This window comes from Babylonia areolata, chromosome 14 (genome assembly GCF_041734735.1).
Source record: "Babylonia areolata isolate BAREFJ2019XMU chromosome 14, ASM4173473v1, whole genome shotgun sequence".
NCBI lineage: Eukaryota > Metazoa > Mollusca > Gastropoda > Neogastropoda > Buccinidae > Babylonia > Babylonia areolata.
Window position 1 is genome coordinate 36171293 of NC_134889.1, and position 23914 is coordinate 36195206.

General features: G+C 40.4%; 1 protein-coding gene across 7 annotated transcripts in view; it reads left to right on the plus strand.

Moving 5' to 3' along the window:
- Positions 1-23914, plus strand: part of LOC143290022 (WD repeat-containing protein 47-like) — a 74590-nt gene that overhangs the window by 16928 nt on the left and 33748 nt on the right. For 2 of the 7 annotated variants that reach the window (XM_076599348.1, XM_076599349.1), the window contains exons 7-10: positions 1804-1933; positions 6580-7536; positions 15261-15338; positions 20200-20312. In XM_076599348.1, coding sequence (XP_076455463.1) covers positions 1804-1933; positions 6580-7536; positions 15261-15338; positions 20200-20312 — 1278 coding nt within the window. The remainder of the gene's footprint in view (positions 1-1803; positions 1934-6579; positions 7537-15260; positions 15339-20199; positions 20313-23914) is intronic. The other 5 variants (XM_076599351.1, XM_076599350.1, XM_076599352.1 and 2 more) reach the window with 5 other exon arrangements.

Genomic DNA, 23914 nt, shown 5'->3' on the forward strand with positions numbered 1-23914 from the left:
GATCCAGTTCAAAGCTAACTTGATGAAAACACACACACACACACACACACACACACACACACACACACACACACACACACACACACACACACACACACACACACACATGTACACACACACATACACACACACACACACACACACACACACACACGTACACACGCACACATTCACACACACATACACAGACACACATACACACACGCACACACACACAAGACACACCTTGCCAGCACCCAGACATCCATGAAAGCAGATTTATATAGATGTGTTTTGAGGCCAGGTTTGAATGGACATTTTGTTTCAGCATGATGAATTTGGAAGGGAATTTTATTCCAAGGTGGCAGAGCCAAGGTATGAAAAGGCGCTCTGTCCTTGATATATCGGGTGTCCCAAAAAAAGTGAACCGCTTTATGACGAAGTATTTTTTCAGTGATAGAGAACCAAATTCATTGAAATTTTTCACATGGTACACTACCTTTGTGTATCATCAACAAGTTTGCGAAATAGCTAAAAGTTCAGACGCAAATTATGCGAGTATTGTCAAATTTAAAACAGCATACCTGATATATATATATATATATATATATATATATATATATATATATATATATATATATATATTTACTAAGTGGGACACAAAGAACATGTGAGTCAGCAGATGATCGCAAGTGGAGTGATGGCCTAGACGCAACACGTCTGCCTAGGAAGCGAGAAAATCTGAGCGCGCTGGTTCCAATCACTGCTCAGCTGCCGATCTTTTCTCCACCTCCACTAGACCTTGAGTGGTGGTCTGGATGCTAGTCATTTGGATGAGACAATAAACTGAGGTCCCGTGTGCAGCATGCACTTTTAGTGCATGTAAAAGAACCCACGGCAATAAAAGAGTTGTTCCTGGTAAAATTCTGTAGAAAAATCCACTTCAATAGGGAAAACAAATAAAACTGCGCGCAGGAAAAAATACAAAACAAGCGAAGCAAGGCCTTCAAGACTCACTTGTGATACACTTTAAAAAAAAATCCAAGCTTTTTATGTATTGAGTATAATTTCAAAAAGTAATGTTTCAGATGAGAAAGATCAGTTTAAAGCGAATTAAATCCCATAGCATTAATTACAGAATAATTTCCCTTTTTTACTATCTGCACCAAAACGTTTGCAAACTAAATAAAACTTCCATGCTTAGCAAAAGAAGTTTCTGTTTGAACAAAAAATGATAATAATGACTGCTCTTGTTGTTGGGTCAGAATATCAGATCAAAGTGCCAAGTTTAGAGAATACAAAAAATATAAATATAACAGTAAATGCAGTTTGCATATAATTAGGCTTCATTTTTTATTTTTTTGTGCCCATCCCAGAGGTGTAATATTGTTTTAAACAAGATGACTGGAAAGAACTGAATTTTTCCTATTTTTATGCCTAATTTGGTGTCAACCGACAAAGTATTTGCAGAGAAAATGTCAATGTTAAAGTTTACCACGAACACACACACACACACACACACACAGACAACCGAACACCGGGTTAAAACATAGACTCACTTTGTTTACACAAGTGAGTCAAAAATGGGTGGCACTGTAGTGTAGCGATGCGCTCTCCCTGGGGAGAGCAGCCAGAATTTCACACAGAGAAATCTGTTGTGATAAAATGAATAAACTGAACAAATACAATGAACAGGATGAAACGTGAAAAGCTGAATATCATATAAGCACTGAGGGACATACCAGACAAAATACTGAAACACATGCAAGATATTTTGTGGTCAGTTATCCAAGCTCTCTGTAGTGTATGATTCACCATCTGCAGGAAAAGCAGAGAGAGGTCTACCAGAAAGAGCTGGAGGAGCTGGAGCAGAAACAGCAGCAGATCTCCCTCGACAACCGTTTCCACGACAACTACTCCAGCCCCACACCTCCCAAGGCCGTGGAAGATAAAGGTGAGAGAGGCTTTATGAATCAAAGACGAGGTCATCGTTTTGGGAGACTTGTTCACTTTTGGCTTTCGTTGTTCTTTTCTAGTTAGTTTTCTTTTCTCTCTCTCTTTTTTTTTTTCAGTTGTGAAAAGATGCAGTTTTCTATGTCGGAAGTGCTCTATACACATTTCTGACCAAGCGAAATCTGCTGAAGTTGCTGCCCTTGGACTGCGCAATTTTGACAGCAGCAGTCCATATATACAGGTTGAGTGGTATATCAAGCTGGCTTTGCACTGTTTCAAAGGAAATTTCAAACACTTCATCCACAGAAAGTTCAGAAGTAGTTTTCCCCCGTGACACTCTAGTGTGGCGAAATCCAACCTATGTTCGTTGTCAATGGCGACAGCCAAAACCAAAAGTAATAGTTAAGACTGGTTTTTTGTCGGCTGAAGTCCACAGGCGGAATTGCATGGGATGGACAATTCGTTGGTCAATGTGTGGGATGGACAATTCGTTGGTCAATGTGTGACGTGGGATGGACAGTTTGTTGGTCAAGATGTGGGATGGACAATTCGTTGGTCAAGATGTGGGATGGACAATTCGTTGGTCAAGATGTGGGATGGACAGTTTGTTTTGTTGGTCAATGTGTGGGATGGACAGTTTGTTAGTCAATGTGTGGGATGGACAGTTTGTTGGTCAATGTGTGGGATGGACAATTTGTTGGTCAATGTGTGGGATGGACAGTTTGTTGGTCAATATGTGGGATGGACAATTTGTTGGTCAATGTGTGGGATGGACAGTTTGTTGGTCAATGTGTGAGATGGACAATTTGTTGGTCAAGATGTGGGATGGACAATTCGTTGGTCAAGATGTGGGATGGACAATTTTGTTTTAATAATAATAATGGTATTTATATAGCGCTGGATCTTGTGCAGAGACAAATCAAAGCGCTTTCGCACCAGTCATTCACACGCATGCATAACTCTAATACTGTAGAAACTAAAGACAAGGAAGGGCAGGCAAGGGAGGCTATTTTGGGAAGAGGTGGGTTTTAAGGCCAGACTTGAAAGAGCTGAGTGTGGAGACTTGACGAAGCGAAAAAAGGAAGTTCATTCCAATCACAAGGTCCAGAAACAGAGAAAGAACAGCGGCCAATAGTCGAGTGTTTGAATCTGGGTATGCATAAACAGAGTGGATCCGAGGCCGATCGTAGTGAGCGAGATGGAGTGTAGAGGTGAAGGCATCCGCAGAGATAGGAAGGGGCAGTTTTGTGAATGCATCTATAACATAGAGTGCTGATCTTGTACTTGATTCGGTGGGAGACAGGGAGCCAGTGGAGATGTTGCAAAAGAGGAGTGATGTGCTCAGATCTTTTCTTTCTGAGGACGAGTCGGGCAGCAGAGTTTTGTATGCGCTGAAGGGACTGAATGGATGAAGCAGGCAGACCAGACAATAGAGAGTTACAGTAGTCAAGGCGAGAGAGAATGAGAGAAACGACAAGTCTGGATGTTGCGTCAGTGGACAGATATTTCCGGACGGCACTGATGTGTCGCAGTTGACAGTAGCAGGACTGACATGTCTGACTGATAAATTTTTGCATGGACAGTGTATTGTCAAGGACAACACCGAGGTTCCTGACTGACGTGGAAAGAGGGATGGATATACTGCCAAGTTTAATTGTGTCAATTGTGATGGAAGACAGTTTTTGTTTAGTTCCTATGATCATTGCTTCAGTTTTGTCCGTGTTCAGTTGTAACTTATTTCGAGTCTTCCAGTTTTGAATGTCCAGGAAGCAGTTGGATGGTTCTTGCAAGAGCGACAACAATTTTTCAGGGGTATCACTCTTCTGGAGTTGAGTGTCATCAGCATAAGAATGACTGATATTATAGCGGTTGATAATTTCAGCGAGAGGAGCAGTATACAGTGTGAAGAGCACTGGGCCTAAAACAGATCCCTGTGGGACTCCATGTTCGATTTTAACGGGTTCAGATTGGAAATGATCAACAATGACAGACTGGAATCGATCAGTGAGATAAGATTTGAACCAGTTTAGAGCAGTGCCGTTGATACCAAATGTAAAATGAAGACGGGAAAAAAGGATTGAATGGTCTATCGTATCAAAGGCAGCTGACAAGTCAAGAAGAGTGAGAAGGGAAATTTTTCCTGAGTCGGACGCTATCAGTAGATTTTGTTGGTCAATGTGTGGGATGGACAATTCGTTGGTAAAGATGTGGGATGGACAGTTTGTTGGTCAGTGTGTGGGATGGACAGTTTGTTTTGTTGGTCAATATGTGGGATTTGTTGGTCAATGTGTGGGATGGACAGTTTGTTTTGTTGGTCAATATGTGGGATGGACAATTTGTTGGTCAATGTGTGGGATGGACAGTTTGTTTTGTTGGTCAATATGTGGGATTTGTTGGTCAATGTGTGGGATGGACAGTTTGTTTTGTTGGTCAGTATGTGGGATTTGTTGGTCAATGTGTGGGATGGACAGTTTGTTTTGTTGGTCAATATGTGGGATGGACAATTTGTTGGTCAATGTGTGGGATGGACAGTTTGTTTTGTTGTTCAGTATGTGGGATTTGTTGGTCAATGTGTGGGATGGACAGTTTGTTTTGTTGGTCAATATGTGGGATGGACAATTTGTTGGTCAATGTGTGGGATGGACAGTTTGTTTTGTTGGTCAATATGTGGGATTTGTTGGTCAATGTGTGGGATGGACAGTTTGTTTTGTTGGTCAGTATGTGGGATTTGTTGGTCAGTGTGTGGGATGGACAGTTTGTTTTGTTGGTCAGTATGTGGGATTTGTTGGTCAATGTGTGGGATGGACAGTTTGTTTTGTTGGTCAGTGTGTGGGATGGACAGTTTGTTTTGTTGGTCAGTATGTGGGATGGACAGTTTGTTGGTCAATGTGTGGGATAGACAATTTGTTGGTCAATGTGTGGGATGGACAGTTTGTTTTGTTGGTCAGTGTGTGGGATGGACAATTTGTTGGTCAGTGTGTGGGATGGACAGTTTGTTTTGTTGGTCAATGTGTGGGATGGACAACTTGTTGGTCAATGTGTGGGATAGACAATTTGTTTTGTTGGTCAATGTGTGGGATGGACAATTTGTTGGTCAATGTGTGGGATGGACAATTTGTTGATTAAGGTGTGGGATGGAAAATTCGTTGGTCAATGTATGGGATGGACAATTTGTTGGTCAATGTGTGGGATGGACAATTTGTTTTGTTGGTCAGTATGTGGGATGGACAATTTGTTGGTCAATGTGTGGGATAGACAATTTGTTTTGTTGGTCAATGTGTGGGATGGACAATTTGTTGGTCAATGTGTGGGATGGACAATTTGTTGATTAAGGTGTGGGATGGACAATTTGTTGGTCAATGTGTGGGATGGACAATTTGTTGATTAAGGTGTGGGATGGACAATTTGTTGATTAAGGTGTGGGATGGAAAATTTGTTGGTCAATGAATGGGATGGACAATTTGTTGGTCAAGGTCAGAAATGTGTCAGGGTTGTTTTTGAATATGTTTGTATCACATTTTGTGTCTTTTTGTAGCTTCAGTCATGTGTATCTGAGCAGACAGCTTGCAGTGTATATGATTTTAGTCTGTTATTATTCCTTATGTTTAATTTTTTTTCTTAATGCGCATATATTAGAACATGAAAAAGCATGCTTCTGGTGAAATCACTGTTTGTTTCCGTTGAAATATTATGAAATTTCTTCAGTTGTGGATTGAGGCATGATATGTATCATTTTGTTTCATTGGTTTGATGAAAAAATGTGCTTGCTGTTAATGCTGTTGGTTATCTTTAAGCTTCAATGATTTATAATTGAGGGATGCTTTTGGCTTTGTCATATATACATTTAGGGACTGTCTTTCATTCCTTTTCCATGAAGCTGCTGTTTCGGCTTGGCTAAGACGTGATGCACAGTCATCGCTAATGGTTTGAATTCATTCAGAGAAAATAACCACCCCATTTTTGAGCAGCATCATGCTTCTGCTAGCTGATTGACTCGCTTGGGTGTAGCACCAGAACTATTTCCATAGTTTTCAGACTTTACAGGGGTATCTGTTCCCTCCACCTTGACCTCCCTGTCTTCTACATGAATGCTGATTATTCCTGGAGAGAACTAGGAACAGTTCTGTCACTAGCACACAGTTTACAGTTCAACAAGCACTCACCACTGACGCTGAGCAAAGCTGATTAGAATCAGTATTCAGTACATATATATTTCTAATTGTGGTTCATTAATCAAGCTCTCCTGGTCATTCACAGCAATCATTAGACATCTAGCGCATGTTTTTCGAGAACTATGCCCATTATCTGAAAAGAATTAATTTTATAATAGTTGTTAAGAATTTCTTTTTTGTGGATAAGATAAAATGAAAAGAAAGAAAGGTCCCACTTTTCTGCTTTGTTTTGTATGTTGTTGTGTAACTACTGAATTATCTTCATTTTCCAGTATTGCATTTGTTAAATTTTCCCTCAGCGTGTTTCATCTCATTCACATTATTGCATGCAACACATATATATGTATGTGTGTGTATTACTTGCGTCATTCTGTCATTTGTTTCATTTCTGTTGTTGGTGACACACTGTCTCTTGTGTTCTCTTTTTTTCTCCCCCCCTTTTTTTTTTACCGCTCCGCTGTGGACGGACCTGTAGACGTAGCCCTACCCAGCATGCCATATATCCTGGAGGGTCGTGACAGATCACCGGTGGTGGTCATGACCTCCGTCAGGGGGGGTCAGGCACCGTCACTGTCTGACGCTTGCCGCATGCCCCCTCACTACCACCTTCAGTCGATGCCTGGGCGGCAGCAGGCTGCAATGTACATGTCATCGCCTAACACCTCGCAGGATACTAACAGCTCGCACGTCGTGCTCCGCCAGCGGCCCATCGGACCCATCCGTGGTGTTGCAGATAAGAACCTGGTGAACAGCACCCAGTCTAGTGCTGGCAGCAGCAACAACAACAGCTGCAGTAGCGGCGCAGGAGGAGGGGGAGGAGGTGTAGTAGACACAGGCTTCCTCCTTCCCTCCATCGGCATCCCACCGTCAGATGGCACGACAGGACAGTCACCATCACCACCGCCACCATCGCCCCATCAGACAACCACCAATCAGAAATCAGGTAATATGTTCTTAGACCTCACCACCCCGCCCACCCACCGCCGCCGCATCCCCTCCCTGCGCAGCCCCACCAAGCAGGTAGGGGGTGGTGGCGGTGGTGGGGGAGGAGGAGGAGGGGGTAGTGCCTGCAGCACCCCCACTGACCCCCATGGTGGCCCTCCCCATCATCATCATCCCGCTCGCAGCGCCAGCGCTGCCTCTCACCTCGCCACGCCCAGCGTGCCCCGGCGGGGGTCCCCGCGCTCTGTGACCCCCACCAGCCCAAAGGTCAAGGCTGCCCCGGAGGTGAGGGCATCCACCTTGCCCCGCAAGAAGAAAGAGCCTTCGGCATCGTCGTCAGCCAAGAACTCGCTGATGTCCACTTCAGCTCACGCTTCTTCAGGGGGAGTGTTCAAGACCAGCAGCAGTGGCAGCGGTGCTGGGTCTTCTTCACGTGGTGCCTCCTTGACTGTGGCGGACGAGTCGAGGTCAAAAACCCTGCCCCTGCCAGGTATCCATGCCCTTCCCCCCTTCCCCCACCACCGTGTGTGTGTGTGGCCTAGTTTGGCATGGTGGCAGCGTGTCCCTGTAAGAACCAGTGACCTCAGCATGCCGGGGTCACCATCCAGGGTCAAGGGTCAGTTGCTTGCCACTTGACCCCACTTTTTTTTTTTTTTTTTTTTTTTTTTGCATGTCCTTGAGAATGGAATGATTTTGAAAGCTTTGTGAGTGACCGCAACGGTTACGTTAGTGGTTTCATGTGTTGTTTGCATGTATTTTGGGATTTTTAAATGGTGTTTGTCTCAACCATGGTGACTGCAGGATTTCCTTGAAACTCTTGTGAGTCAGGACAACAAGGAAGTGTGTAGAACACTATTAAGTGGATTTCATTTTGCATGGTCATGCACATTTATAAACTAATAGTACTACACCTGCATACACACAGAGATACAAGCGCGCACAGACATGCATGCATTCGTGTGTGCACTCACACACTCACGCACACACATACACACACACATACTCACACGTTCTTAACAAAAAACAAACAAATAATAATGCTAGATCAAAGAAATACCAGTCACTGATTAAGTCTCCAGCACTATGTTCACTCTGTGAACACTGCACTGCACTGTGCTGGTTGCGCCAATCTGTGTGAGAAATGAGGACTGACAGCACTCACCCTGTTGACAGAGTAAGCAGAAGTGGGTCACTTGAAAGTGTTGACAGGGTTCCTACAGTCAGCCATAGAAATGTGGAAAAAGTCTGAAAAAACAAGAGAACCATTTTCCGGGGCTGGAAAAGTCTTGGGGAAGATAAAGGGTTTGGCCTTCAGGGGACTGGAGAAGTCTTGGAATTTTTATAATCTAACCCATGAACAATACCAATAGACAAAAAGCCTAATACATAAAACAGTAAGAAAAAACAAAACAAAACAAACAACAAAAAAATGTGATGAATTTTGAACATTGATACTGGGATGTCTTCTGGTTTATTTTATCAGCAGTGTGGCAGATTAATTTTTGGTTCAGTTTTGGCTTCGTGTTTGGTGTGGAAAATGTTCAATCTGTTCTGGAAGAGATCTGGAGAAAGTGTGGAATTTTGTATGGTGCCATCTGCGGAAACCTTTGGTGAGATTAGGAGCTAAGAAGACCGAGCACTTTTGTCTGACTGACCATGCAATGCAAACCTGGCTTTGAGAAGCGGCTGATTCTAAAAGAGCTTGTCTTGAGTTCAGTTTCAGTTTCTCAAGGAGGCGTTATTGTGTTCAGACAGATTCATGTATGCTACACCTCATCTGCTAGACAGATGCTTGACAAGCAGCATAACCCAGCATGCTCAGTCAGGCCTGGAGTGCATGCTTATACATTTGTGGGCCTATCAGATTATTTGTATTTGTATTTGTTTTTATCACAACAGATTTCTCTGTGTGAAATTCGGGCTGCTCTCCCCAGGGAGAACGTGTCGCTATACTACAGCGCCACCCATTTTTTTGTATTTTTTCCTCCATGCACTTCTTTCCTGAGTGGATTTCTTCAACAGATTTTTGCCAGTGGACTAACACTTCTGTTGCTGTGGGTTCCTTTTCAGTTCACCAAGTGTGTGCTGCACATGAGACTTTGGTTTATCATCTCATGCAAATGACTAGACACTCTGTTTGATTTTCCAGTGACTCTGTGTTTGATTTTCCAGTGACTCTGTTTGATTTTCCAGTGACTCTCTGTTTGATTTTCCATTGTCTCTGTGTTTGATTTTCCAGTGACTGTCTGTTTGATTTTCCAGTGACTGTTTGATTTTCCAGTGACTCTGTGTTTGATTTTCCAGTGACTCTGTTTGATTTTCCAGTGACTCTCTGTTTGATTTTCCATTGTCTCTCTGTTTGATTTTCCAGTGACTCTCTGTTTGATTTTCCAGTCACTTTCTGTTTGATTTTCCAGTCACTCTGTGTTTGATTTTCCAGTCACTCTGTTTGATTTTCCAGTTTGATTTCCAGTCACTCTCTGTTTGATTTTCCAGTGTCTCTCTGTTTGATTTTCCAGTCACTCTGCTTGATTTTCCAGTGTCTCTCTGTTTGATTTTCCAGTCACTCTGTTTGATTTTTCCAGTTTGATTTCCAGTCACTCTCTGTTTGATTTTCCAGTCACTCTGTTTGATTTTCCAGTCACTCTGTTTGATTTTCCAGTGACTCTGTGTTTGATTTTCCAGTGACTCTGTGTTTCATTTTCCAGTGACTCTGTTTGATTTTCCAGTCACTCTCTGTTTGATTTTCCAGTGACGCTGTTTGATTTTCCAGTGTCTCTCTGTTTGATTTTCCAGTGACGCTGTTTGATTTTCCAGTGTCTCTCTGTTTGATTTTCCAGTGACTCTGTGTTTGATTTTCCAGTGACTTTCTGTTTGATTTTCCAGTGTCTTTCTGTTTGATTTTCCAGTCACTCTGTTTGATTTTCCAGTGTCTCTCTGTTTGATTTTCCAGTCACTCTGTTTGATTTTCCAGTTTGATTTCCAGTCACTCTCTGTTTGATTTTCCAGTCACTCTGTTTGATTTTCCAGTCACTCTCTGTTTGATTTTCCAGTGACTCTGATTTTCCAGTGTCCCTCTGTTTGATTTTCCAGTCACTCTCTGTTTGATTTTCCAGTCACTCTGTTTGATTTTCCAGTGTCTCTCTGTTTGGTTTTCCAGTCACTCTGTTTGATTTTCCAGTGACTGTTTGATTTTCCAGTGACTCTCTGTTTAATTTTCCAGTGACTCTGATTGATTTTCCAGTGACTCTCTGTTTGGTTTTCCAGTCACTCTGTTTGATTTTCCAGTGACTGTTTGATTTTCCAGTGACTCTCTGTTTAATTTTCCAGTGACTCTGATTGATTTTCCAGTGACTCTCTGTTTGATTTTCCAGTTTGATTTCCAGTCACTCTGTTTGATTTTCCAGTGACTCTGTCTTTGATTTTCCAGTCACTCTCTGTTTGATTTTCCAGTCACTCTGTTTGATTTTCCAGTGACTCTCTGTTTGATTTTCCAGTCCAATGACTCTCTCTCTGTTTGATTTTCCAGTGACTCTCTGTTTGATTTTCCAGTGACTCTCTGTTTGATTTTCCGACTCTCTGTTTGATTTTTCAGTCAAATTTGGGAGAAAGGGCGAGAGTGAGAATTGAACTCAGACACTAACAAACACTGTGTTAACAGATAAGCATTTTAACCGCTCTGCCACTCTTCCTCAGCTTGTCTAAATCAGTGAATGTTGTTTGGGTTGTTTTTTGGGGTTTTTTTGTTTTTGTTTTCTCTTTGCATTTAACCTGATTTGATTGCTGATGCTTAAAAATAAAAATCCATGAGTTCAGCTGATACTCAAGCATGCTGTGTGACAGCTTTTGAATATTAAAATATACAGCTGGAAGACACAAAAGGCCTTTGGAGAGTACTCGCTAATAGAATGTGCAATGATTAAAAAAAAAAAAAGAAAAAAAAAGGTATTTTCAGTTCTTGTCTTCACTTCTTTGTGCAGAGTTTACATTGCAAGTAGTATTATGAACCCTTTCATTACAACTTGTTAACTTGTCTGCTTTATACATAACTAGCAGCTCAGCCACAAAGTCGTATTTTGAATTCTGCATGGAAATGGCTTCACAAATGAATGGCAGTGTGCGTCCATTGTGGTTGTAGCACTTTAACATTGAAATAAATGGTTTGAATATTTAATTCACATTGGTATAAACTTGCTGACGAAAATGAAAGGTTCATTCTCTCCATTTGCCATCTTTGCTTCTGTGTGGGTTTCTGTGTTTGGGGCTTCAACAAACATTTGTAATTTCTAATTCTTGTTATGAAATATCCCAGCCAGCCAGTAAAAAAATAAATCACAGAAAAATGTTGAAGCTTCAGTAGAAACAGAAAAAAAAAATCCTGGTTGTTAAAATGTTCAAAATGACGAGCAGGGATGGAATTACCAAAGTGTTCATATTCCAACACACTCGTAACTTTTATTTCTACAGATGTTTTATTTTTGATGATGATTTAAAAAAAAAAAAAGTATATGTGTCGTAAATTTGAAAAAAAAAAAAAAAAAAAAAATGGGAGAAAGAAATAAGACAACCATCCATGTGATGAATTGTAATTTTCTTTTTCTTTTTACATTTGACTTCAACTGTGATTTGAAATGGGCATTGTTGTGTGGCTATAGAGCAGTTGTGTGAAAAACAAATCACTTAAGTGGGCACATGCATTGTTGTAAACATTATTAAAAAAAAAAAAAAAAAGAAAAAAAAAGTGTGCTGTGCTTTTTGTAGCTGTCTAATCATCACAGATTAACATTAATATGTGCGTGTGCATGTGTGTGTGTGTGTGTGCGTGTGTGTATAAATTTTAACCATTGGAGCATCGAGATGAATGTTGACATGGGAGGTCTCAGTGGAAATAATCAGTTTGGAGTGCTGTATGTCTCAGTGGAAATAATCAGTTTGGAGTGCTGTATGTCTCAGTGGAAATAATCAGTTTGGAGTGCTGTATGTCTCAGTGGAAATAATCAGTTTGGAGTGCTGTATGTCTCAGTGGAAATAATCAGTTAGGAGTGCTATATGTCTCAGTGGAAATAATCAGTTTGGAGTGCTATATGACCCAAACACCTCATCTGATTGTGGTACTGATGTACAGTGCGTGTCTTTTTATGTGTCATTCGTCCCCACTAAATGGTTGCTTTTTATTGTTCCAAGTTCAAATCGTTTTAACATGTCTAACTGCAGTGTGCTCATTTTAACATGTCTTAACTGCAGTGTGCTCATTTTAACATGTCTAACTGCAGTAACTGCAGTGTGCTCATTTTAACATGTCTAACTGCAGTGTGCTCATTTTAACATGTCTTAACTGCAGTGTGCTCATTTTAACATGTCTAACTGCAGTGTGCTCATTTTAACATGTCTTAACTGCAGTGTGCTCATTTTAACATGTCTAACTGCAGTGTGCTGATTTTAACAAGTCTTAACTGCAGTGTGCTCATTTTAACATGTCTAACTGCAGTGTGCTCATTTTAACATGTTTTAACTGCAGTGTGCTCATTTTAACGTGTCTAACTGCAGTGAGCTCATTTTAACGTGTCTAACTGCAGTGAGCTCATTTTAACATGTCTTACTGCAGCGTGCTCATTTTAACATGTCTAACTGCAGTGTGCTCATTTTAACATGTCTAACTGCAGTGTGCTCATTTTAACATGTCTTAACTGCAGTGTGCTCATTTTAACATGTCTAACTGCAGTGTGCTCATTTTAACAGGTCTTAACTGCAGTGTGCTCATTTTAACATGTCTAACTGCAGTGTGCTCATTTTAACATGTCTTAACTGCAGTGTGCTCATTTTAACATGTCTTAACTGCAGTGTGCTCATTTTAACATGTCTAACTGCAGTGTGCTCATTTTAACACGTCTAACTGCAGTGTGCTCAGTTTAACATGTCTAACTGCAGTGTGCTCATTTTAACATGTCTTATGTTATTTGTGATTGTGAGCTTTCTGGGGAGAGTGCTGAATAAATTTAAATCTGTGATTGTTATTTGTAGTGCTACTATTAGTATTGTATTATTGGTGATACCGTTATTGTTATGATTATTGTGATTATTATGTTATGGTGTTGGTGATGCTTTTTACTATTAGTATTGTTATTATTGTTGTTGTTGTTATCATCATCATCATCACACACCTTAAAGCTTCAGACCATTCCATTTACTCAGCTTGTAAAACGAGAATAATAATATCGCACTGGAAGTGCCATCAATCAATTGATTATCATAATCAGTGCTATGTTTGAAGTGTTAGTCATTGTGATCACATGTTTTGAAGTCCCCTGTTCATGAACGCTCAGTTTGTGGATTCTCTCTTTTGTTGTTGTGCTCTTTGGGAATTCCACGTTGCAGATTTTTGCCTTGTTTTTTGTTGTTGTTTTTTTAGCTTGAAATGTTGACAGGGAGGACATGTTATGGTGTGTCTTGTGGACTGGTTTCTATGGTGATGTGTTTTCCTGCACAAGAGTTTCACAGGCTTGTTCATTTCTTACTGCTGTGAAAAATCAGGAGAAATTTGTGTGTGTGTGTGTGTGTGTGTGTTTTCTGAATTGTTAATATATATATGAATGTCACAGACTGATGAAAAAAAACAAAAAAACTTGTCAGTTGTCTTCAGCGAAACATGCTGTGGTGATAAAAGATGAAAGGTTAAAGATGTAAGATATGTATACATGATGATGTGAATAATACATTTCAGAATGTCCTTTCAGTTATGTGAATAATACATTTCAGAATGTCCTTTCAGTTATGTGAATAATACATTTCAGAATGTCCTTTCAGTTATGCATCCTTCTCACCTTGAATTTGAAATGAAATTTTTAGATATTTTTAAATGAAGTACTTTTTTTTTAGATTAGATTTTTAGATGTTTAAACACATCTCAAACTTTTAATGAAGGCCCCCACTCCAGTGATACTGTTCATAAACAAAACAAAACATGCTGATATGAAAGATAGAATTCAGAATGTCCTGTGGTTATGCATTGTTTTCACTTTGAAAGTCACTGACACTTTTTTAGGTGTATCTGAACACCCATCAAATCTTTACATTATAAAGATGATGTGATACAAAAGATGATGTTCAGAAGGTCCCATGACTGTGCATGGTTTTCACCATGAAATTATAATTGTAAATGCATTTAAACACCCGTTAAATCTTTCAGTTATTAAGTTCATGAGATGTGAACAATCGGAATCTGAATGTCCTTTGGTTGTGCATGTATTTTGGTGTTTTGGGGTTTGGTGTTTTTTTGTTGGTTTTTTGTTGTTGTTTTTTTGGTACCTTGAAGTTCAAATTTTAGATACATTTAAACCCCCTTTATTATTTTGATCCTGTTTTGGGAGAATGCATGAAGACAACAGTAGACCAGCATTGGCTAGTGCTGAACTGGGAGAGACTACAGGGTATTTAGTGTCAATTATAGCAAGAACAAACAAACCTACCAACAAAAAACATGACACAGCAGTGTCTGATAATGACAGCAGTTGTGTGTATTGTAAACTTGTGTTCAGCACAACAAAAAAACAACAACAAAAAACAACAACAACAACAACCCCCCCCCCCACCCCAAAACACCACAACACAGCAGTGTCTGAAGTAATGACATTGGTTGAATGTATTGTACTCTTTGTTCAGCACGACACACAGACACAAAAAACCCAAACAAACAAAAACCACACCACAGCAGTGTCTAATAATGACAGCGGTTGTGTGTATTGTAAACTTGTGTTCAGCACGACACAAACAAAAAAAACAAAAGCCACACCACAGCAGTGTCTAATAATGACAGCGGTTGTGTGTATTGTAAACTTGTGTTCAGCACGACACAAACAAAAAAAACAAAAGCCACACCACAGCAGTGTCTAATAATGACAGCGGTTGAATGTATTGTAAATTTGTGTTCAGCTTGACAAAAAGCAAACAAAAAAAAACCCAAACCACCACAACACAGCATTGTCTGTAATGACAGCGGTTGTATGTATTGTAAACTTGTGTTCAGCATGACAAAAAACAAACAAAAAAAACCCCAAACCACCACAACACAACAGTGTCTGTAATGACATTGGTTGAATGTATTGTAAACTTGTGTTCAGCATGACACACACAAAAAACCCAACCAAAAACAACAACCACACCACAGCAGTGTCTAATAATGACAGCGGTTGTGTGTATTTGTAAACTTGTGTTCAGCGCGACACAAACACAAGACTGACGGCAGCGGCAGCACACCGGCACAGACCCAGATGAAGCGCTCATCGTCCGTCAGAGGTAGAACGCGAGCCGTGAGAAATGTCATGTTGATAACGTCATAACCACACTGATCAAGGGGCATGCATGTGCTGGCTGACTGATGTACTTTGACCTGTACTCTCTCTCTAGTCCTTAGTAGCTTAGACAGCGGTTGTCATCATCGGCGTCGTGTGCTGCTTTTACGTTTAGTATTGCCAGCCTGAAAGAATTCCCAGTCTGAAAGAATTCCCAGTCTGACGTTTCCTTGCCAGTCCCGTTTGTGGCTGCCTGTTTTATAGAGCTTTTGTTTGATTTAGTCCCTTGACTTGCCATGCATGTACAATTCACGGGCATAGTGACATCACTGATGACATCATCAAAAGAAGGGAAATGACTCTGGAAGTCTGAGCGTTCACATGTCTGATCTGGAGTTTATATCTCCAGACCATTTTTTCAGCTTTTGGTCGTTGAAATTACTGGTTTAAGTTTCATGTTGAGCCCCATTTGTGGCTGTCAGTCTTTGTAGACTTTGCTTTTCTTGGTTGGCAGGTTAAATTAAATCTGCTGATATGACTGACAGCACTTTTGATTGACTCATGATTCTGACAGGTCAAGAAAAAAAGAAAAAAGAAAGAAAAGAAAATCTATTTATCTGACATGCCATAACAGTTCTACCATTCATGTGATGTGCACCGTGCCTCCCAACCGTAATCAGTGTTTTTGTCATGTCCCTGTGCTGCCTTTGAGCCACCTCTTTCCCGAGATTTAACATTTATTAAAATTAGAAAAGAAAAAAAAAAATCTATCAAACTCAGTCATTGGCATTGATGCATGTACTAACAGTGACATGAAGGAATACAGGGTCATCCAATCTTTCGCAAATACGCCCATGCATGTGTGTGTGTGTGTTATGTACCCATTACAATCTGAGTCCCAGAAGTCCATAAGCAGCTGCTTTCAGGTCACTGTCAGACCCCCCCACCACAGTAGTCCCTGCCTTGTTTCATAGTCAATGGAGTTCTGTTCCTAGTTTCAGCTCTGCTTCAGCGGACAGGAAAACAAATAAAATTGCAGGCAGAAAAAAAAGAGAAAAGGGTAGTGCTCTTAGTGTAGCGACGTGCTCTCTGTCGGGAGAGCAGCCCAAATTTCTGACAGAGAAATACTTTGTGACAAAAAGAGCAATACAAGTACAGGATACCGCTTCAATAAAGCTGCTAACAAGAGTAGATTCCATACACTTTTATGTCAGTGGACACTTAGTTGGAGTTAAGTGGCGCCTGTTGTTTGTAGGGACATGTTTGATTCAGATCACGGCCTGGGACGTCCATGATGGTTGTCTCTTGCTTGTTGGACCTGACCTTTGATCAGACAGAGGTCGTTGATCACTGCCCCATTGCTAGATGAGACATGTGGAGTGATGGCCTGGAGGTAATGCATCTGTCAAGGAAGCAAGAGAATCTGAGCATGCTGGTTCCACTCACGGCTCAGCCACTGATATTTTCTCCCCCTCCGCTAGACCTTGAGTGGTGGTCTGGACGCTAGTCATTCGGATGAGACGATAAACTGAGGTTTTTGATAGGAAAAACAAAACTGCATTCAAGAAAAAATGCCAAAAAAATGGGTGACGCTGTAGTGAGCACTCTCCCTGAGATGATTCAAACCAGCACGCTTAGATTCTCTCGCTTCCTAGGCGGACGCGTTACCTCTAGGCCATCACTCCACATGAATATATATGCACGCATACTTGCATGCAAGCAGAGATGCAGTTTGATTTGTTGATTTGTCCTGTTGTCCCATCGCTCACTCACACTCAGAATGTTTGTAAACTTGTACCTGCCTGTGCATGCATGCTCTCTCTCTCTCTCTCTCTCTCTCTCTCTCTGTCTCTCTCTGTCTCTCTCTCTCTCTCTGTCTCTCTCTCTGTCTCTCTCTCTCTCTGTCTTTCTCTCTTTTGTTCTTTCCAGTTGTTGACCTTGTTCGAATCATTGCTATGAAGGTTAACAGCCATTGAAGATGTGCACATGTCTGCATGGTGACACAGATGATGCATGTCTCAATCATTTGGCAAGGTGCCCCCCTGTATTTGATCATTGAAAAGTAACCTCCCTGACAGTCACTTGCGGCGCATTGAACTGCTGAACTTGTCTCTCTCTTTTGTCACACTGCTGAGAATTCATCTTTCTTTACGCTGTCGGGAATTCTTTTTTTCTTGAGCGTGTCACTCAAAGTGAAGAGATGCAGCATGCATGTTCATGGATTATCACTACGCTTGGAATTTATCCTGTTGATTCCATACCCTGTTTACACTACATCTCCGGCGTTCTTTCTCAGTGTAGAGGTAAAGCGGCTGTCTTTCCTGATGGTTGGAAAGTAAAGGGATTCTTGTTACTCTTTTTGATGGAGTAGCCATTTGTTTTATACAGACTTTGTGAGGCTCTATCAAAATGGTAAGCAAGACAATTTTGTCTTGCTATATTTTCATTGTGTGAAACTGTCATATTGGTCAATATGTCAATATGAAAATGTGTAGCAGTTAGTGTTATTTAAATTTGATTCTTGTTGGACTGTGTAGTATTTGGTAGATATGATGATTGGACTGTGTAGTATTTGGTAGATATGATGATTGGCCTCAGTTTATGTTGACGGTGGTAAGACTTAGTCACAATGATGGCATCATTACTTTTGTTGATGATATAAACAAAAGAAAGTGTTATTTATGTTTTGCTGTGTAAGATGTAATCAGAGTAGTAAAGGCATCTTTATCAGATTCAGCTGGCATTGCTGTTGGTGTTATCAGCCTTACTTTAGAGTGGTGTCTCTATTCTTGCTGATATATTTGATAGGTGGTGCCTGTTGTTAATGTTTTTGCAGGTTGAAATGGGTCCTAGTCTGATTGTGTCTGAACCCTTAATTATGTCTGTGTACTGAGATGGCTAAGTGGGTGTTATATTTGATATCTTGGTGTAGTTATTTTTTGGCCAGGTGTTTTTTCTGTTGTTTTTTTCGTGATGTATTGTTTTTCTTGCTTGATCAGTTTGCCTTTAAAAATTTGTTTATCGTTTTTCCGCTCAAATATTTATCGTAACTATGCTTGACTTGCAGTTCATGTTTTGCTGTTTGTTTTTATTTGATTTATTTCATTGCTTTATTGTTTGTTTTTATTTGATTTATTTCATTGTTTTATTGTTCTTTTTTGTTAGCCTCTTCTCCCTCCTCCTCTACTTTTTTTGTCTTCTGTTTTCTTCTTCTTTCTCTCCTTCTCATTTCTTCTTGTCTTTTTGACTCACTTGTGTAAACAGAGTGAGTCTATGTTTTAACCCGGTGTTCGGTTGTCTGTGTGTGTGTGTGTGTGTGTGTGTGTGTGTGTCTGTGTGTCCGTGGTAAACTTTAACATTGACATTTTCTCTGCAAATACTTTGTCGGTTGACACCAAATTAGGCATAAAAATAGGAAAAATTCAGTTCTTTTTAGTCATCTTGTTTAAAACAATATTGCACCTCTGGGATGGGCACAAAAAAAAAACAAAAAAAAAAAAATGAAGCCTAATTATATGCAAACTGCATTTACTGTTATATTTATATTTTTTGTATTCTCTAAACTTGGCACTTTGATCTGATATTCGACCCAACAACAAGAGCAGTCATAATTATCATTTTTTGTTCAAACAGGAACTTCTTTTGCTAAGCATGGAAGTTTTATTTATTTTGCAAACGTTTTGGTGCAGATGGTAAAAAAGGGAAATTACTCTAATTAATGCTAGGGGACTTAATTTGCTTCAATCTGATCTTTCTCATCTTAAACATTACATTTTGAAACAAGAGAGGCAAGGCCTTCAAGACTCACTTGTGATGCACTTTAAAAAAAAAAAAAATCCAAGCTTTTTATGTATTGAGTATAATTTGAAAATGTAATGTTTAAGATGAGAAAGATCAGTTTAAAGCAAACTAAGTCCCCTAGCATTAATTACAGAGTAATTTCCCTTATTTTACTGTCTGCACCAAAACGTTTGCAATAAACAAAACTTCCATGCTTAGCAAAAGAAGTTCCTGTTTGAACAAAAAATGATAATAATGACAGATCTTTTGTTGGGTCGAATATCAGATGAAAGCGCCAAGTTTAGAGAATACAAAAAATATAAATATAACAGTAAATGCTTTATACTCAATACATAAAAACCTTGGATTTTTTTAAAAAGTGTATCACAAGTGAGTCTTGAAGGCCTTGCCTCTCTTGTTCTTCTTCATCCTCTTCTTCTTCATCCTCTTCTTCTTCTTCTCCTCCTTCATCTCCCTCTTCCCCTCCCCTTGATACACACACACACAAGCAAGCAAGCAAGCACTTAAGCGCTTTCTCTCTCTCTCTCTCTCTCTCTTTCACACACACACACACACCCCAACACATTCACGCACGCACACACTCATGAACACACACACGCTCACTCACTCAAACATAGATATACATCCATCTATCTACAAGTACATCGACACGTACACCCATATATGCAAATGCTTTCTCTCTCTCTCTCTCTCTCTCTCTCTCCTTCTGCTCTCCACCACGCCCCTACCCTATTGTCCTCACTGTCATTCATCTATCGCGATATTGTATTGTACCTAAGTTCTATGTTTATATTTGCACATGCTTGTGTAATTTTGACGTTGGTGTTGTGAATTGGCTCGCTTTTGAAATTTTTATTTTATTTTATTTTATTTTTTCTTTTCTCAATTATTATTCTTGCCCAGAGGGCTGGATGTAAACAAGTACTTTGTGCTTACTCCTTTACCATCATAAAATAAAATTTTGTTTGTTTGTTCGTTCATTCTCTCTCTCTCTCTCTCTCTGTCTCTGTCTCTGTCTCTCTCAGTGTTTGATGCTGGGTTTGCCATTTCTCTGTTCCTTGCAGAGGTGAAGCAGAATGGGGGTGGGCTGTCGGAGAGAGACAGGGGAGGGAATTCTGGACAGGGGACAACACTCTCGTCGCTCTCCTCCAACACTTCCCGTGGTGTTCCTAACAAGGTAAGTTTGGTGTTGTTCTGTGTTGGGCATGTGCGTGTGTGTTTGTCAATGACAGCCTGAATGTGTGTTTGTATTGTTTGTGTGCATGTGTGTGTATGGGAGTATGAGTGTGTGTGTTTGTGTGTGTGTGTGTGTGTGTGTGTGTGCATGAGGCTGAACGTTATGCTCTTTTGTCTACTCTCACTCTCTCCCTCCCTCCCTCTCTCTCTCTCTCTCTCTCTCTCTCTCTCTCTCTCTCTCTCACACACACACACACACACATGCAGACATGCACATGCCAGTCACGGGAGATTTTCAGATCATTTGTCTGATGGCACTGACCACACAATACCTCTTCAAACTCCCAAGTCCTTTGTTGCCATTGAGCTTGTTCAACCCCGAAATGGCATGTGCATGCGTGTGTGTGTGTGTGTGTGTGTTCTAACATTTGCAGTTGATAACTGATCTCTTGTGCAAGGTCTTGCCTAAATATGTGTGTGCTCACAGTTTATTGGTTTTTGCTGTTGTTTAGTTTTAGTGACTCTCTCACATCTGTACTAATTTTGAGCTGTGTCACACATTAAGCAAAAACAAAAAAGAAAAACAAGAACAACACACACACACACACACACACACACACACACACACACACACACACATTTCTGAGTGAACTATGTTCATTTCTAATCTTCCTTCTTGTTGGTCTGTGTTGTCATAGTTACATCCATGGTTCTTGCCAAGACAGGTATACAAAATCATACTTTTTTCTTTCTTTCTTTCAGTTTTTTGTCTTCAACGTCTTTGTTGTGTGAGTGTGTATGTATGTGTTTGTGTGTGTGTGTGTGTGTGTGTGTGTGTGTGTGTGAGCGCGCACTCATGTTCCCACTGACTCACATGGTGGAAGGTTATATCTTGCTTTGCTTGAGTTCAGTTTTGTCTTAACTCATTCTACCCCACAACCCCCTGCTTGCTACACCTCCCCTGGACCAGTACAACCTGAGACCACTGCAGTGAAACTGGGTGGTTCACTAAAAAGGCGAAAATCGATGGGGGTATTGTTCGATTTAATCGCTCAAACATAGCTTCGTTTTTATGCTTCCGAAATCCGTAAACCGATCAGTTTAGATTGCCAGTTGTACCAAGCAAGGAGTGGAGTGATGGCCTAGAGGTAACGCGAACCGCCTAGGAAGCGAGAGAATCTGAGAGTGCTGGTTCAAATCACGGCTCAGCTGCCGATATTTTCTCCCCCTCCACTAGATCTTGAGTGGTGGTCTGGACGCTAGTCATTTGGATGAGACGATAAACCAAGGTCCCGTGTGCAGCATGCACTTAGCGCACGTAAAAGAACCCACGGCAACAAAAGGGTTGTTCCTGGCAAAATTCTGTAGAAAAATCCATTTCGATAGGAAAAACAAATAAAACTTCATGCAGGAAAAAATATTTAAAAATGGGTGGCACTGTAGTATAGCGATGCGCTCTCCTTGAGGAGAGCAGCCCGAATTTCACACAGAGAAATCTGTTGTGATAAAAAGAAATACAAATACAAATGCAAGAATGAACGAAATTAGAATAGTGTGTTGGTATGAGAATAGTCATACCTGGTCCACAGGGGAAGTAATCATGGTAGGAGTTAACTTGCACCTGGAGTAGAATGAGTTAGGTTGTGCCTTCCTTTTCCTTGAACACATCATGTTGCACTGGAGGGGAGGTGACGGCGACACAGCTACATTTAGACAGTTAATGCTGACATTAATTGCACACTCCTCTTGATTATCTTGGTGGGGGAGGAGTACTGAAATGATTAGCACTGATAATAAGAATAATAATAATAATAATAATAATAATAAAGTGCATTTTAAGACGCTTATTTCCTTGGAGAGCTGTAAGCGCCATTACAGTGATAATGTTCACTATTATTGGTATTGTCTCCTTTGGGGGTAATGAGACCATGATCACTGTTATTATCAAAGAGGATGGAAGTGGTTCTGTCCTGTGTGTAAGAATAACTGCTGGCCCTGTTCTCACATCAAAGAGGATGGAAGTGGTTCTGTCCTGTGTGTAAGAATAACTGCTGGCCCTGTTCTCACATCAAAGAGGATGGAAGTGGTTCTGTCCTGTGTGTAAGAATAACTGCTGGCCCTGTTCTCACATCAAAGAGGATGGAAGTGGTTCCTTCTTTCTCGGTTAGCCTGGGTTCCTACTTTCCTCATCAGTATTTCACTCGTTATACCAAGGTATGACCCCCGCCCCCCTCTCCCCTCTTCCCCCCCACCCCCTCCTCCCTCCTCCCACCAAAAAAGGTCGCTGCCACTGGTCCTGAAACCTGGTTTGGTCATTGGGGCACTGCACTGCTGAATACGTCACCAACTGTCTCCACTTGTGGTGGTTGTGGGATAGGGTCAGAGTTTCAGGCAAAGATCCCTGTCTCTCCACTTAGTGACGTTCTTAAACTGTGGTACATTACTGGTATGCATGTTTGATGATCAGGTCCTGTGGATTGATTAAAAGTTGTATTCATGTTTGATGATCAGGTCCTGTGGATTGATTAAAAGTTGTATTCATGTTTGATGATCAGGTCCTGTGGATTGATTAAAAGTTGTATTCATGTTTGATGATCAGGTCCTGTGGATTGATTAAAAGTTGTATTCATGTTTGATGATCAGGTCCTGTGGATTGATTAAAAGTTGTATTCATGTTTGATGATCAGGTCCTGTGGATTGATTAAAAGTTGTATTCATGTTTGATGATCAGGTCCTGTGGATTGATTAAAAGTTGTATTCATGTTTAATGATCAGGTCCTAGTGGATTGATTAAAAGTTGTATTCATGTTTAATGATCAGGTCCCAGTAGATTGATTAAAAGTTGTATTCATGTTTAATGATCAGGTCCTAGTGGATTGATTAAAAGTTGTATTCATGTTTGATGATCAGGTCCCAGTAGATTGATTAAAAGTTGTATTCATGTTTGATGATCAGGTCCTGTGGATTGATTAAAAGTTGTATTCATGTTTGATGTCCCAGCAGAATGATTCAAAGTCCTTGTGAAAAGTAACAGCATTATTATTTTCTTTTTTTTAATGAATGACCTGCTTACTGTGTAGCACTGAGAGGTATGGACATTGAAAAAAGATTAAATGGGAAAAAGAAGTTTAACAAAATTTTGTTATTCATTTGAACGTCTTTTTAATTAAATTGATGTAATATGTTGGAAGGGAGAAGTGTGTATAGGTGTATATGTGAGTGTGTGTGTATATGTGTGTGTGTGTGTGTGTGTGTGTGTGTGTGTGTGTGTGTGTGTGTGTGTTCTTTGCCATATCCAGTTGTAAATGGTAAAACTAAAAGGAAGACTGCTGTGAACATGGATCACCATGGTTTGAAACAACTTCAACAGCTGCAGAACTGAGTGAGAGGATTTAGCAGGAAGAGGCTTTCAGGCCCAGATAAAATCCTAATAAAGTGATCAGGTCCAGATAAAATCCTAACGAAGTGATCAGGTCCAGATACAATCCTAACAAAGTGATCAGGTCCAGATGATAAAATCCTAACGAAGTGATCAGGTCCAGATGATAAAATCCTAACGAAGTGATCAGGTCCTAACGAAGTGATCAGGTTCAGATACAATCC